The 15,904-nt window shown below is 50.1% G+C and overlaps 5 protein-coding genes across 5 annotated transcripts; 2 read left to right on the plus strand and 3 right to left on the minus strand.

The window, feature by feature from the left end:
- Positions 1 to 69: 69 nt before the first annotated feature.
- On the minus strand, positions 70 to 4,020 carry GUITHDRAFT_106007 (hypothetical protein; the record flags this gene model as incomplete). Its single annotated transcript, XM_005835324.1, has 1 exon — positions 70 to 4,020. One exon carries the CDS (start codon positions 4,018 to 4,020, stop codon positions 70 to 72), a length of 3,951 nt encoding a protein of 1,316 aa, XP_005835381.1.
- Positions 4,021 to 4,617: 597 nt separating this feature from the next.
- GUITHDRAFT_151877 (hypothetical protein) lies at positions 4,618 to 5,190 on the plus strand. Its single transcript, XM_005835325.1, has 2 exons — positions 4,618 to 4,764; positions 5,039 to 5,190. The coding sequence occupies exons 1-2, from the start codon at positions 4,633 to 4,635 to the stop codon at positions 5,099 to 5,101; spliced, it is 195 nt and encodes a 64-aa protein (XP_005835382.1). The 5' UTR covers positions 4,618 to 4,632; the 3' UTR covers positions 5,102 to 5,190.
- Positions 5,191 to 5,343: 153 nt separating this feature from the next.
- GUITHDRAFT_106008 (hypothetical protein) lies at positions 5,344 to 9,362 on the minus strand (the record flags this gene model as incomplete). Its single annotated transcript, XM_005835326.1, has 8 exons — positions 5,344 to 5,455; positions 5,532 to 5,566; positions 5,620 to 5,666; positions 5,727 to 5,798; positions 5,847 to 6,038; positions 6,097 to 8,893; positions 8,934 to 9,006; positions 9,058 to 9,362. 8 exons carry the CDS (start codon positions 9,360 to 9,362, stop codon positions 5,344 to 5,346), a joined length of 3,633 nt encoding a protein of 1,210 aa, XP_005835383.1.
- Positions 9,363 to 11,253: 1,891 nt separating this feature from the next.
- Positions 11,254 to 13,026, plus strand: GUITHDRAFT_159506 (hypothetical protein; the record flags this gene model as incomplete). Its single annotated transcript, XM_005835327.1, has 8 exons — positions 11,254 to 11,295; positions 11,366 to 12,159; positions 12,219 to 12,330; positions 12,397 to 12,459; positions 12,503 to 12,598; positions 12,652 to 12,738; positions 12,786 to 12,853; positions 12,909 to 13,026. 8 exons carry the CDS (start codon positions 11,254 to 11,256, stop codon positions 12,943 to 12,945), a joined length of 1,299 nt encoding a protein of 432 aa, XP_005835384.1. The 3' UTR covers positions 12,946 to 13,026.
- Positions 13,027 to 13,077: 51 nt separating this feature from the next.
- GUITHDRAFT_86095 (hypothetical protein) lies at positions 13,078 to 14,993 on the minus strand (the record flags this gene model as incomplete). The annotated part of the gene is made up of 10 exons (XM_005835328.1): positions 14,473 to 14,993; positions 14,351 to 14,418; positions 14,183 to 14,296; positions 14,004 to 14,135; positions 13,855 to 13,953; positions 13,759 to 13,813; positions 13,636 to 13,712; positions 13,520 to 13,592; positions 13,283 to 13,463; positions 13,078 to 13,234 (listed from the first exon to the last, which is right to left on the minus strand). The coding sequence occupies exons 1-10, from the start codon at positions 14,978 to 14,980 to the stop codon at positions 13,078 to 13,080; spliced, it is 1,464 nt and encodes a 487-aa protein (XP_005835385.1). The 5' UTR covers positions 14,981 to 14,993.
- Positions 14,994 to 15,904: the final 911 nt, after the last annotated feature.

Consider the following 15,904-nt stretch of genomic DNA (forward strand, 5'->3'; position numbering starts at 1 on the left):
TTCCATCCGTCCTCCCCATCCTTGGTCTCTCTTTCTCCTCCTTCATCCGCCTCTCGCTCCTTCCTCCCTTCACCCACCAGTCTTCTCGGTCGACATCTGCCACCAGTCAAGAACTCCCTGCGCTGACGTCTGCACGGCGCTGACTTGCAGGCTGAGCGACCGATGCCATTCCAAGTTCTTCTTAGCTCGCATCCTCTGAAGCTCCTCGTAGTTAGGAAACGAGATCTCGCTTGTCCCCCTCCAAGTATCTCCTTCCTCCTCCCATGACTCCTTCCTCCCCTTCCCCTTCAGCCACGTGCTGTACCATCCCCAGAACTCGTCCACTGAGATCGCTTCCTCCTTCTTGCACACCAGCAGCAAATCCTGCGCAAACTGCGCGTCCCACGTGTGGCCCAGCAAGTCTCCCACCTCGGGGATCTGGTGCTTGTAGATATGATCGTTGGAGGAGTTTGCGCTGAGGACGCGCTGCCTGATGATCGCCTTCGTCATCTCCAGCTTCTCCATCTCGTCCTGCCTCTCAGCAATTAACGAGGGAGACGAAAGAGACCCCAGCGAGGACGGTCGATCTTGATCCTGCTCCAGGATCTGTCTCCTCTGAGCTTCACCTTCCCCTGCTACTTGCGCGTCCCTCGCTCGTTTGGCATCAGCAATCTTCCTGTTGAGCATGAAGACGAAAGAGAGAAAGTCCTTGTGGTCCAGGAGGCCGTTCTGTCTTCGATCTGCTTCGCGCAGAACGGCTCGGATGTCCGAGGGGGAGAGGAGGAGGCCGAGCGTCTTGAGCGCCTTGGAAAGCTCCTGCTCGTCGATGGTGCCGGAGGCGTCAACATCGATCTTGTAGAAGAACTTGGAGATGATGACAGACGCCTGTTGAGGGTCGTCGATGGGGTGGAAGATGAGCAACTTCACTTCGTTCTTCTGGTTCTCCGTCATGAAGCCCTGTGACTCCTGCTCTTCGTCACCACTGTCATCTTTCACCCATCTGAGAGCCTTGGTCCTGTCATCGTACTGCATCTTCCATCCTTGATCAGGCGATACCAGCTTCAAGCGGTTCAGCTGGGAAGTGGCCAGGGGGTCGAACAGGCGAAGCTCCTCCGTCCTTCCTCGCAGCATCATCTGCTCCATCCTGCTGAACTGCTTAGGATGCTCTGGGAACACGCGGAGCTCGAGCTCTTCCTTTGGTAATCTGCCCCTGTTGCTCGCGTGTCCCCACCCGTCCACTCCTTCCCCTAACGCGACTGTGCACACGTTGCCGTTGATCGTTGCCCTGCTCTCGGGCTCCTTCAGGGTCGCAAGATTTTTGCCTTTAGCCATTCTATGGCCGCGGAGCTTGTCTCGTGCTAGCCGAGCTTCTGCCATGCGGAAACGCTTGCTGAGCCTGTATCGCCTGAAGTCAAACATCACGTTCAAGTTGGTCAGCGGATTCTCAGCGTCTCTCGATCTCTGAGTCGACTGCTTGGCGACATGATAAGTGAAGAGTAGAGTGACAGGAAGTGTAATGGAGAGGACAAAGCAAGCGATCCAGACGCTCTCGAGGCTGTTCCTCGCTCCCTCACAGAGGTTCTTGTACCACTTGTTGTAGACTAAAGTCAAGCTCTCACAGGAGCCCATGGTCATCATCTCGCTGATAGTCTTTTGAATGTCTTCATTGTTCGCCAGTGCCATCTTGTCAAATTGGTACCGCTGCTGGCTAGCTGAGAGCTTGACGCTGTCCAACGAGCTTCTGAGCGACTGAACGTCTTGCTGCATGCTTGAAATCTGCTGCTGAAGCAAGTCAAGATACAGCTTGAACGCTTGTCCTCGCGTGGAGCTGGGGTCGTATCTAGAGGAGTACCCAAACTCATCTCCTGTCGCCTGCATGTCCATGACGGTCTGCAGCTCGGGCTCGATGACCCTCAGGTAGTCGGCAATCATGAGAGTGCTCAGCACATCATCACTGACGCGGCTGTAGAGCTGCAGGGGCGACAAGCTCCGTTGCATCCCCAAGATGTTCATCTTCTGCAAGCTCCACATGTCGCCGGATGGTCGGAGAGCGCAATCAGAGATGGTATTTCGCAGGTTGTTGTCAACCAGTTGGAGAGTCAGGAAGAAAACAGAGGAAGAGTTGGTGGAGGCGGGGGGAGGGAGCAGCAAGCGACACATGTCTTCTTGAGGAACAACGAACACAGAAGTTATCCCCCATAACACCCAACTGAACAACGATGCGAGAAGGATCAAAACCTTGCCCAAAGTCCAGAGAGCTTGCAAGCCCAGAAGGAGGGAAAGATATAGACACGCAATCGTTAAAAAGACGAACCCCCAGAAGGCATAGGCGATCACTCTTCGCAAAGTACGGGAGTTTGCCTCGGAACTGAAAATATGTTGCGTCTGCTGATAAAACTCTATGCTCCAGGTCGAGATGAGCTTGAGCTGGTTGAAGAGCAAGTCTGACAGTTGTGCAATGGCACTATTGCATTCATCGCTTGTATAAAAGTGAAAGCTGTTGCTGCTCTTGCTGGGCTGGATGGAAAACGAAGATAAGACCTTGTCAATGCTCTGGATCACGGCTTCGCATGAGCGGCAGCATGGACACAGTCTATTGCTGTTATCGTCATTCTTGCAGGCAGGATTTGGGATGAAGGCGTTGGTATTTTCAAGTATGGTCCCATTCCCAATCTTCCTCACGGTAAGGGAGCCATTTGTTTGATTGACCGTGAGAGGACAAAGGTTCCTAAAGTCCCACAGGGTCTCGTTTGACATGATACACTGATCTGCTGCAACAGATTCTTTGCAGCCCTCGACCAGAAGCGCAAACCTCTTCATCTTGGAGCGGAGGCCGAGGACCAACGTGCTGGTCCGATTCCAGTCTCCGTCAAGGTACCCGCGCATCAGCTCCAGAGTCTTGTTTCTGCTCGTCAGGTCTGCAGCGAAGCTCTGCTTCAATCGCTCTGTCTGGCTGCTCACCTCCCTCAACCTCTGCAAGGGGTAATCCAAGACCTGCCGTCTGCTTGAGGTCAGCTCGACCAGGCTGAAGTCCAGCTGAGAGCTGCTGGATATCCCGATGATGCTGATGCAGGATGCAAACACCAGCAGGCAGACGTACAAGACACTCGAGCAGATTTGCCACCTCGGGCTGTAGACCACCAGAGGGACTCTGGTGAACAAGTCAAGGCAGCCGACCTGCATGTGGCCCTCGGAGAAGCAGAAGAGCGGTAGGAGAGAGAGGTTTCTGCTGCAAGCAAACAAGGCCGATGCCATGAGCAGCAGAACCCCTGGAACGATTACGATCCCCCACATCGCGCACCAGAGAGCAACATCCATGTATTGACATTGCGCCTCTTCATAGTTTGACCGGAGGGGACTTGAGAAGCACTTGCCAAGCTTGCTACTCATGGTTGGGGAGAACAGATACCGAAAGAAAGTGATGGGCGCTCCTGAGAACTCATTCTTTCCCATTTTAACGATTTGAAACGTGTCTGTCGAGTTGATAGACGGCAGGCCAGCATTCGAGAAGGCTGTTTGAAAGTTCTTCAACATCAATCGACTCGGGAATGAACTCGAATGGTTTGTCCGGACTTGAAGATCGATCTTCACTTTGTCCAGACTGCTGGATGAGGCAGCGCTTACGGTGATTTCTTCGGCTTTGACTTTCAACAGACCTGATAAAGCTACGACGTACTTGGCTTTCTGTTGTTCAAAGTCTCGCCCCTGCATCCTCAAGTAGAACTCAACTTGCGCGTAATGTCCCACGTACTGAACTGTAAAATTCCCATCATATGATAGATGAGGCAGGTGATAAATCATCGACCGGCTGAACCACTTTGACACATGCCTGTATGCAGATTGGTCTGCGCTTCTCTTGTCAAACATTCCCATCCCCCAAAACAAGAGGATGAAATTCAAACATAGGAGGAAGAAGAGGAGGAGGGAAGGCAGAAGCTGAGAGCAATGAGCCGAATCCTGCATCTGACTTGAGTTCTTGGTCTGTGCATCAGAGGCATCAAGCAACTCTGCATCGCCATCCGACAATTCGTTGTGAAACATTCTTACCGTTATGACCCGGCGATGCTCCCTCCTATGTCCTTCCGATAAGTTCCGCTGCTTTCTCCCCTCTGAGTCTCCTCCCCTTCTCCCTTCACCTTGCCTCTTGGCTCATACGATGCCCTGGCAGCCGGTGATCCCGGCCGTTCTTCGGCATGTCCCCGACTGCTCGCTGTTGACTCACCGGGTCTTACCAGGATTACTATCATCCTACACTTCCTAGCACCTTACAGCATCGAGACCCTCATCCCCGCTCACTTGACTGAAGACATTCCTCTATACCCCTCGTCCCCGCTCATACCGCTTGTCCCTTCGCCTTCATATTGTGTACCCCCACCCCTGGGGAAACACTCCTGCCACCATATCATTCTCAAGTTCTCATGTACCCCTACCCCCTTCAAATGCTCCAGAGCAAAGGTCTGTCTTATGTTCGAGTCCAATGATTAGTATTATTCGATCATTCTTATGACAAATTTCAATATACCTTTGTTCTCTTGTAGTTGGCGTCCGTCACCCACCCATTGCAAATATAGTACCTACACCCCCACCCCCATGTTTGGAGGTACCCCAAGGTCCTACCCCTGTCGTTGGTAAGTCGGAGAAGGAGGAGGCGGCATGCGGCTGATCGCGCTCTTCGACCACAACAACTCGGCATGGGTGAACTACCAGAGCAACGGGACTCCCGTCTGCCCCTCACACAATGGCTGCTGCTACAACCCCGGCGAGGATGCTGACGGCAATGCCACGGTACGACTTGAGGAGGTGGAGAAAAGGTGGTAGAGCGAGTTCGGGATAGAAGCTGTGACAGCAGAATGACGAGTAGAGGAGTAGTGCAACGGTACCAGAATGATAGTTGGAAAGGGTACAACGCAGAAACAAAAGGTGAAGCACAGAAAGAAGAGTGCTCAGGTTTTCAGCGTCAAGGTTGTATTTATCCGTTGGCGCTTTCATAGAGTTGTTTGTCGTTGATCTCAAGGGAGATGGTTGAATGGTTCACAGATGGTGACACTTGGTTTTGCAGCCATGGTGCGAATGTGTAGACAAGGCTTGTGATCGGGATATCGTTCCAGTTCAATTTCTTTAGATGACGAACTTCGTAACAGTGGATCATTGCGCTTGTTTTCTCACATTGTGCAAATTGTCAGTGTGACATTAAAGGTGCATAGTCCTTTGTGACATCCGATGTGATCGAAAAAACGAGATGGACATCGTTTTCTCTGGCGTCTTTCTGACTCCTAACAAGTTTTGGCATGTGCCATTGACTGGAGCACTCTTCAGCTGGTTATTCATTAACTTCTTGTCAATCTGGTTTGAATGTACAGTAACTTAGAAGAATAGAGCTCCATGCGGAGTCAACGAGATCAACATCCTTGCAATGGACAGGGTGAAGTTTTCTTCAAATCTCTCAGTGGCTGGTTGAATCGTCCTCGTCGCCGTTCTGCATCAGCAACGTCACTGACGAACAGTGATGAGTACGTTTGGAGGGGCAACTAACCCTGGAAGCGTTCACTCACTCAGTATGCACGACTTTAGTGTTTGACTGCTGCGGCTGAAAGAAAACAGTGAGAGAGTTCATCGAATCAGGACATGAAATATGTTTACAGGGGTTGCTTCATCGACAGGCTTCTGAACAGCCTGCAGCGCATCTTCTGCTATTGCATACATCAGCAAGCAACGAGCAGGACATCCTCACACTCATCCTCTCTCACTTGCAGCAGCCGCTTGCACCAGATGTTCCATGCGGCGACCATCTACCTCCGGGGAAGACGTAGCTGTTGAACCTGCTGAAAGACAGTCAAGAGCTTCAAAAACAGCCGGCAGCAGCCTACCGAGCTGAGAGGCGTAGGAATGAGCTCCTTTGCCGATGGCTGCAGCCGCCGATCCGAATTCCACGACAAGTGCCGCATAGCTCTTAGCAGTCCTGACCTCTGAACTCCTGCTGTTCTTGTCTGCTTCACTCCCCGCACACTGATCGGAATGATTGGCCTTCGACCGTCCTCCTTTCGCCTTCGCATGCTTGCCTGCAAGTCACGTGAGCATGTTGATCTGGGCTAGAGCACTGTGCTGTGAAGTACTTACCTTCGGTTGTCATCACTTCACATGCGTCGCCATCCTTTTGAGTCTCGTCGAGAGCGTTCTGAGAGCAATCCACAGTAGCCGCGTCTTCCGAGGTTCCGTCGGAGTTATTTACATGGACAGCACTGGCACTGTTAGCGCCTTCTACCGCATCCTTCGATTTCTGTTCTTGCTCAATACCTGAGCCACTCGTCTCTGCGTTGGGGCATTCCAGCTCACTGTCCAATCGACTCTTAAGATGTTCACCACCAGATGTAGTCGACGTGTTTTGATTGAGCAACGCGTCTCCATAGCTTACTCGCCCTTGTGACTTCATGTTCCCATTCCCCTCCAGACCGCCCGTCAGCGCTTGTGACCAGTTCATGCCGATGATCACGGCTTTGGCATTTTCTGGTCGAGGAGCCTCAGAGGAATCCAACTCATCCGTGCTTGCATCACTAGCTGGCCTCCTTCCCCTCCCACGCAACTTCGTATCGATTCTCTTGCTTGAGTCATGTGCGGAGAAAAATTGCACCTGATCCGATACTCCTGATGCAACTGCATCACTCGTAGCCCCTACCGAGCAGTTTGCCAACAGGACTTCGGCCGAGGACCGTCCTTTCTCGTTCCGTGGCTGTCTCCTGCGATCCAGCCAAGTCGAGTCTTGGTTATTTTGATACTTTGCGTGGGACTCACGAGCCTTTCGCAGCGCCTGCTCTCTCTCCCCCATGTCAGTTGGCACCAGGAGGTCGACATATTCAGTCTTCCGGGTATTCCCGGGAGGAGTTGCAATGCCGCAGTATCGACGCAGAGCTTGAGTGATGGCGTGCACCTTCACTCTAGAGCCAAGCGTCGCCTTGAACAACTCATCATTGATTTCAGACCAAAACTTGCACGTGGCATCAGCATTTTTCTCTTTGAGCAGCAAGGAGCCGTCTGGACGTTTTTCGATCTTCCCTTGCTTGATTTTTTCTTGTACATATCTTTGCACTGCAGATCTCTGACCCTCAGAACCATGAATCTGGTGCCATTTCTGCGCTGCTGTTGGCGCAAGAAATGATCTTCCTTCGTTCTTGTGATTATCTGAAGCTTCGAATCGCAAGGAGTTAGTTGAGGCATCCGTAAAGTCTTGCTGTCCTTCAGCCTTGCCGGGAGCATTCACGGCCTCTTGTCCCGCATTCATTTGATCATCTGAGCTCAAATTTGCTGACATCATTTCGTTCACGTTCCTATCCTCCTCTTGCTGTGACAGCATTCCAGACTCTGACTTCCCATCTCTCTGAACAAGGTCGGCAGGATTCATTGGCACGTCACTTTTCTCGCTCAAGCTACCGACATTCTCGCTGGGCTCTGGGTATTTTGAGCCTATCAGGACTGACAAGGCGGTAGGGCGTGGCTCTGTAGAAGTTGAATGCAAATTATCCTTCGAGGTACGCATTTCAGTTGCAGCTGCTTCATCACTTGAGTTCTTGTAGTGTTTTTCACGATTTTGCTGTCTCCTCTTGCGAGGGCGATCTTTCGTGGCCCCGTCACTGTTGCTATCCACTGGCAAGGATTTTCTGATTATTTCTGAGTAGCCCATCGATGCTTGATTTGCCGTTATGGCTTCAATCGCCTTCTCTGATGCTGGGACACCAACGGCAGGAGAAGCCTCAAGGGTCTTCAAGTATGAGCCTTCATTGCCAGACTGGCCTGCGCTTGATGGTGCTGGAGAATTTTCGATCGAGTTCATTTCATCTTCTCGGCTGTTCTTCCCCTTCGCCAAGACGTTGGACGATGCGTCCTTCGAAGAGCTCGAGGAATTCATCATCAAGACGACTGCTGCACTTAACCTGGGAGCACTCTCTTCAGGAATTCTAGAGCCCATCAGGACTTCGGATGCCTTCCACGGGGTATTCATTTCGCCTGTGCCTGCTTCACCTACAGGAAGATCCTCCACCTCTCCGGCTCCTCCTGTATTTCCCTGTTCTTGTTCGCTCCCAGCAGTCTTCGGGTTCAATTCCTTTGTCTCCTTTTCTTTCTCTTCAGCTTCTGCTACAGACTTTGCCCCTGAGGCTGGTTTTTTCAAAGAGTCATCTGAGTCGCCTTTCATGCCAGAACTTGAGTCTGCTAGCACCTGCGACTTGCCCTTTGACTTTGCTTTAGCTTTCATCTTCGGATCTTTTGAAACACTGACGGATTCCAGCAACTGCTCACTTTCTTTCGTCCTCGAGCTTCTCGTCGAGGCAGCGCTCGCCTTTGCAAGGTTGGCCTTCTTGACGCCGTTATCCTTCTCCTTCGGATTGGATTTCGAATTTTCTACCATCGACAGCCTAGTGGACATTCCTGATGTTCTAGGTGTTGTCGAAGTTGAAGATGACTTCTTTCCATTCTTTGCAGTGTCGGAGCTGAGCCCTAGGAGAGCGGATGCCCCATCAAGAAGCTCGATGTCGTCTGAATGCTTCTTCTTGCCTTTCTTCTTCGTTGTTTGCACCTTGTTCTTGTTCTGACTTTTAGATCTCAGGTTGATATGATGCTCGACAAGAGGCTGACTGCTTTCCCTCTTTCGTTTGGGCACATTCCTCTCATCCTGATGACCATCTTGGGTGCTACTGTTCCTAGTTCGCAACTTTGGGGATGCTGAATCTGTTCTTGATCGTTTGCTTCCTCGAGACACAGATGGAGAACGAGAGCTATCCTTGACATTTCTAGAAGACTGACTTCGAGATACCTGCAGCAACATGTTAACATCTACATGCCTGAGGAACATTAGAGCTACGCGGTCTTCGCTGGTCCCCCGCAATCTCTCCTTCCCCTTGGACTTGGATGAGACGTGATCTCCCTAAGCCATGTCATACGAGTACAGATCGCAATTGAATCACTTGATCAGCTGTGTCGTCTTCGGATGCTTGCAAGTCTGCTATCCAAACTTGAATTTCTTGCTTAGTTCGATGTCTGAATCGAAAACATGTAAACGAACAGATTCAGTTCAAAGACAACACTTACGGAAGGTGATTTTCAATGATTCTTTCAATAGCTGCTTTGCCGAAGCATGAAAGACCGCTTACAAGCGCATCCATCTCCCGGTTTGTCGCATCTGGTCGGTTGCCAGTTTGGGACCCGTGGGGATCAACGACGCCAGTCCAATCGTAGTGGACCCCACAAGCAGTGCAGGTTGTGCATAAATTCAAATTCTTGTCTGCCCTCAACCCTTGTCGACTTTTTCTCGAATCTTTACAAGCCTGCGGCGAGTCCACACCTTGTTCGTTTCTGGCTTCATCTTCCAAGAGCCCGAGCTTTCGTTTCACCATCCTCTCAATCCAGCGATGATATCAGTAAACAAACTGTGCTAAGCTCTCAACATCCACGGCACTCCTGCCGCTGTCCTTACATGTCAGCTGTCATCGCCCTGCCCCCCGTTTCCTTCTCTTCTTTCTCGTTCTCCTCCTCCGCGTTCCCTCCCATGCATGGCGCCGCTGCCCGTTTCTTTTCCTTTTTCTTTGTTTTTTTCTCTTTTTCTTGTTCTTTTTTTTGCACAAAAAAAAAGATGCCCGGACCGACCACCTATGGAATCACCCCCTACCCCTCAAGGATGATTCTGATCTCTCCCCTTACCCACCCTACCCTACCGTGACCTATCTACTACCCACCTTCTCTCTCACCATCTCATCTTGGCAAGCACCCCTACTTGCATACTGTACCCTCAATTTTTCACCTCCACCCCTGACATTCGATGGGGGTCCAACAGTACTCAAATGCTTCATACAAACCCCTTGTACCCATACAATTTGTATACTGTGGTGGGGTAGCGGAAGGAGTTTCATTCAAATGGGTGGGTGCCTGGCTTGTAGCAGGTGGGGGTGCATGACCATGTGAGAATTCACAGGCTTATCCCATAATAAAGCAGGGGTAGTAGAGAATGTGGAATAGTCATATAGGTAGGGTGATAAAAGAGTTAGTAAGAATGAGGGTGGGTAGGCTGACCAAGGGAAGGCAACGACCCAAGTTGACTGAAACTGTAGTTACGGTCTTTTAAAAGTAGATGGTAGTGTCAAAGCAGCAATTGTACAATTATTACTTTGTAAGGGGCTCCTCGACCTTGCCAGGTTCAAATTAAAAATCACTTATATAGGTTTTGTTTTTTAAATTTTGAATAGAGATTCGCCTGTCTACTGATTTTTAACTTAACTTTGAGTAAACATATCTTCATGGCGGCACTGGCCTGCCGCACGGTGACTGCGGCGCCGGCGGCCGAGCGACGCCGGGCCCACCGTGACCGTGCGACGCCGGGTGCCACGCAGAGAGTGTGAGTGTGATACTTTGAGTAAAGAAAGTGTTCTTTTGGGGATAAAAGTTGGCGTTGAACCCTGCGGCGTGTTCCACTGAAGTTGCGACTCTGGCCGGGCCCGCGGTGCCATGGTGGGGCGGCAGCGCCGCCGGGGCCGCTAGTCACTGAGTATCCGCCGACACATACTAGTTCATCCACGCCGGGTGACGGGCCCACCCCTAGAAAGGGAGCTAACGGTTACATTTTCGTTACATCAAAGTCAAGCGCCTTCGAGAAGGACCGCAATGATCACCCCTGTAAAACAAATACAAAGAAGGGGTAGTCTTTTAATTTTTCAGGAAGCATTGAGGGTAGGGTGCTTGGAGTGAGGATCGGAGGGTAGGTAGGGGTGGACATAGAAGCGCGGCGATGAAGGCTTTGCTAGTATTGGCTGTGGCGTTGGGGATGGGCGGGAGATGCGAAGGATTCAGAATGTTAGGTGGAATGGTAACAGGAGGTATAGAACAAACTCTTGTGTTGTTTTCCTCCCTGTCGCTCCTCCTCTTATGCTTACAAGACTCCTCGTATATCTGCCCTGTTCTGATCCCCGCTGCCAATCTTTCGACACGAGTGCTTGCGTTGTCAACTTGACCGGCGCGTTTCCTCGATATTTTGCTCTGCAACCAGAATGCTGATGAAAAGCTCTTGTCTTTTTTTGCTTGTCGCAATTGCAATCCTCCTGTAAAACCAAATAACATATGTTGTGTGTCAATCATCCAACAATTATTGTTTGTGTAGAAATTTCTGAAGCTGAAGATAAATTTGTAGGGGCATTCCATTCTTCAAACAAACTATCAAGATCTGTGTCGTGCGCAACTCGCGCTTCATCATCAATCGCAGGCTTCCGTCTTCGTGGAGGTTCTGAAACATTAACCATGTCTACATCGACTGTATCGGAGAAGACCATCTTCAAACAGGTGATGCTGCTTCATATCTAGTGACGCTACTTCATCTCTGCGCATAGTTAAATTCTGACGTCTCTCACAGGCAGGATACAGAAGGCCCTTGCACTGGGTTTTCAAAATCGGCTCACTTGAAAAATCCCTTGAGTTCTACCAGAACGTTTTTGGGATGCATGTTCACAGGCATGAAGAATTTGCTTCGGGTTGTGAAGCCACCTGCAATGGGCCATATGGTGGCGCTTGGTCCAAGACCATGATCGGCTATAAGACCGAAGAGAGCAACTTTGCTTTGGAACTTACCTACAACTATGGGATCGACTCGTACATGAGCGGAAATGACCTTCGCTATATCGCCTTGAGGGCTTCAGCATTGAAATCCGATCCTTCAAAGTTGGGTTACAAGACCGAAACGGATCCTAGTACGGGAAACAAGATTGTAACTGGGCCAGATGGCTACAAGTTCATGGTTGTCGACACTTCTGAAGGAAATAAGGATGAACCGTTCCTCTTCGTGAGCATCAATGTACAAAACCTGGACAAGGCGCTGAACTTTCATACTAAAGTGTTGGGTGCACAAGTGTTCCAAAGCACGCCGGGAGCCTTGGGCTCGGCTAAGAGTGCTGTCATCGGGTTCTCGGATAAGGGAACCAGGTTGGAGCTGGTGGAGCTTCCAAATCAACAATCTGTCGATCATGCGCTGGCTGCGGGAAGGTTTGCGACAGAGACAGAAGATGGAGCGCCATCTTACATGGGAGAGAAAGTCAAATCAGCTGGTGGAAAAATCTTGCATGGACCAATCAAGCTCCAGCCTCACAACGAGGAAGTTGTTATTGTTGAGGATGTAGACGGCTATGAATATTGCTTCGTGGATGCGCGTGGGTAAGTTCGAAAGTCAAATATCTTTCACGGCGCGTACAAATAATTATTCGTATTTCAAGGTATACCAATTGTGTGAATGTGGCATATGCCGAAGGGGGTCGAGAGGTCGATTGGGATTTTCGCAACCGCCTTGAAACAGCATCTCGATCTACAAAGAATGCAAAGCTCGAAGTAAGTATTTGTTGGCGTCCCACGCAATCACGATGAATCTACTAATACGTACATTACTTGGTGCAGGTAGCTAAAGTTCTGGCTAGAAACTACAACAAAGCAGAGGTCAAGACCAAAGTGGAAGACAAGGTGATGGTGCTTAGAAAGCTTTTCCCTGTCTGATCTGTTGCAGATCAAGGACAACGGAGCAGTAGTGTTCAGTCAAACTTCCTGCCCATTCTGTGCTAAAGCCAAGAAGACCTTGTCAGACCTCGGCGCCAAGTATGAGGTCGTTTGAACATGAACATAGTTCTTTGGCCTTGGTTGAATTCGCATATGCAGGTTGTCGAACTAGATAAATTAGGTGACGAGGGATATGCCTGGCGCGTTGAGCTAGCAGAAATAACTCAGAGTGGCACTGTTCCGCAGGTTACACTAGGAGCTTGGTGATGTTTTTGTAATGACAACGGAACCAGGTCTTCATAGGAGGAAAGTTTGTTGGAGGATTCTCTGACGGTGTCGAGGAACTTGTTAAGGAGGGCAAGTGAGTCACTTGTTCACAGTCACGATGGTCTACACTGAAGTTTTACTGTTCTCAGGTTGAAGCCCATGCTTGAGCAGGCTGGGGCAATGTAATGCAACCTCACAAACGATGACACAATGAAATATAGAGAATGACAGGCTTTCTTCAATCTTGAAAGAAATTAGCCCTACTCTAAACGCCGCTAGCAAGAGGACGAGACCTATAGTTCACCTGCTGGTCCTCATTCATCGATAAGCACTTCCAACAACGTCCTGTAACTCCGTGATCCGACGGGGGACGTTGGTCAGATTGTCGACACCGTCCTGTGTTATGACGATGTTGTCTTCGAGACGAATACCCCCAAAGTCCATGTACTTCTCTACCTCGTCCGAGACGATATGGCTGCAGCTAGACATCAGCCCTTGCCGACAAACGTCAAAATCGACCCACCGAGACTTGATGGGATCGTTCAAAGCCTTCTCAAGTTCCGACCGGATGAAGTAACAGCCAGGCTCCACTGTCAACACCATGCCAGGCTGTAACCGCCGGACGTTGCGCAGCGATCGCAGTCCAGGGCGCGATGCTCGAAGAGAACCTGGAGGATACCCGCCGACGTCATGCGTTTCCAGACCTTGACACGAAGTTTCTCAGTAAGGAAGGAACCATCGCGACCGCGTACAACTTCACCGAGGTTGTGTCCGAGACCGTGAGGCATGAACACAGCTGGGATCTCCGCCTTGACAATATCCTCCAAGTCTCCCTGCAGACTCATTATTACCTTGGCTACATGTAACGAAAAGAACCTTTAGGACTCCAATCTCTAAAAGATGCTTCGCAATGATGCGCTCTGTCAGCTCGTGCATTTCCACCCATGACACGCCTTTTTAAAATTTCATTTTTTCTGGATGGCCCTGTGCTCATTGAACCTGGCTTAGCTCGTGCGACAACAGAATCCTTAGCATCAAGCACGGCTTCATAAATCTGTTCATGGTGAGGAGAGACTATAGGCAATTAAAGCCCACCTTTTGCTGTTCTTTGGTGAACTTTCCAGACACCGGGAACGAGCATGTGATATCGGAAGCATAGCAGTAGTATTCTGCTCCAAGATCATTCAAAACAACCTGATGAAGCTCGTCAGAGTAAGGCATATCTCTACATCAAAAATTCTTACGTCTCCCTCTTCCAATCGCCTATTATTCGGAGCTCCTGCATGACCATAGTGAAGGATGGCAGCATTTTTCCCCGAGGCGCAGATTCCAGTGTAGGCAAGGTTCCTCATTCCTCCATGGAAATAGCAATGATGCTGCAAAAAGAGAATCAGCGATGTCGCGCGCCGTGCAAGCGACTCACTTGAAATATCGATTCCAGCTGATATTCGTACATTCCAGGCTTGCAGTGCTTCATGACTTCAATGTGCGCCAGACTCGAAATCTTATTAGCATATTTGATGACTTCTATTTCAGTCTCAAGAAGAAAGAGTCTCAGGTTCTTTGTGCAGCAAGCAAACGAGACTCTCACCTCAGTCTTGAACACACGAGATTCATACAGAGCGTGATGTAACTTCTTGTCATCCTTCGGGAACCTGTCTAACGAGTATGCGACATCAGAACCAATACGATTCTTAGAAGCAGTCTAGCCACCTATCCCCTCAAAGTTTGCAGGCTTCCCTTCATTTCCTGAATCAGAGTTCTGCCCCCCGTACGTATAGATCGTCGATGGTCTTGCAGACGAGACGTGGTCGGGAAGTTCGGAGGTATACAACACCTCGTCTACACAGTAGATACTTTTCAGGTCCTCGAGTGAAGGTGGTGATCCCATCCAAACAGAGTAAGATTCAGGTTGTCGTGGAACAAATAAACTGCTCCTGCCAGAAGATATGTCGATTGTTCCGAAGCAATCTGGGAACCCAACGCCAAAGAGATAATGGAAGTTGCTTTCTTGCCTGAAGAGTAAAGTGTGGTCTGTATCAGCTCGATTGATATCTCTTCCTCCCTCCAAAACAATGATTCCTTCATTTGCTCCTTGCTTCTTCATGTGCTCCAGCACTTTCCTTCGGTTCTGAGTATGAAGCGTCCTCGAGATCTTCATGGTGTCGCCTCCTTGCCAGTAGAAGCCTTCTAGCTCTGTCTGTGCGATGGACTTGTCCATTCCTCGCTCTCCCGAACATTTCACTGAAGAGAAAGATCGACATGCTCTCGGAAGCTTCCACAGACGAGGTGAAGCCGTTGTCTGAAGGTGGAACGCCGTTCCAGCAGTGGACAAGAAACCGCAATTCCATGCCATCATCCCGATCAGCTGACTCCTCCCAGCCCAACAGCACAGCCTTGCTCTACTTCCAGGAGCAGGAAGTTTACCTTGCCGTGTTCTCGCCATCTCCTTTTGCACCGCAGCCCTTCCCCTCGCCCCCAGACATTGCAAAGTCGGCATTAACACCGTCGCGGGCAGAAAATGCACCGGTAGTCATCTCATGAAATAGCCAGGGTGGGTAGGATCAACAAGCCCGCCATCGGAGGCAGAGAAAAAAGGGAGGTGTGATATACAATTTGAAGTGTAGGGTTATCGGACCTCCTTCGGGAGTCATCCGTTAAAATTGGAACGATACAGAGAAGATTAGCATGGCCCCTGCGCAAGGATGACACGCAAAAATCGAGAACGGTATCGACTTTTTTTACATGTCCGAGCGAGAGTCACACAAACAGTGAGCGGCAACGGAGATGACGGTGATCTGAGAAGTTCTTGATCCATACAGGCACATTGAATTAGATGATTCGAGGATGAGAAGAATCTCGAAAGACTTCAGTTAGTTGGTAAGTGAAGAAGAAGGCGCGGAAATGGACAACTGGCGAGTTTTTTAAATCTTCAATGCACGAGACATTCCTGCAAATCAGTCCTCAGGGCCCTTGATCTCTTGTCTTTCCGCTTTATTCTTTCCTAAACCCTCTCAAACACCAACATTTCTGTAATTTTTAATTCATCCTCCCTCCCTTGTGCTCCCTCCCTCCCTCCCTCCCTCCCTCCCTCCCTCCCTCCCTCCCTCCCTTGCTCCCTTGCTCCCTCGCTCCCTCCCTCGCT

This window comes from Guillardia theta (genome assembly GCF_000315625.1).
Source record: "Guillardia theta CCMP2712 unplaced genomic scaffold GUITHscaffold_22, whole genome shotgun sequence".
NCBI lineage: Eukaryota > Cryptophyceae > Pyrenomonadales > Geminigeraceae > Guillardia > Guillardia theta.

Coding starts and splice junctions, on each gene's coding strand:
- GUITHDRAFT_151877 (XM_005835325.1), top strand. CDS start 4,633: ATGCGGCTGATCGCGCTCTTCGACCACAACAACTCGGCATGGGTGAAC. Junction 4,765..5,038: donor ATGCTGACGGCAATGCCACG/GTACGACTTGAG, acceptor TTGGTTTTGCAG/CCATGGTGCGAATGTGTAGA.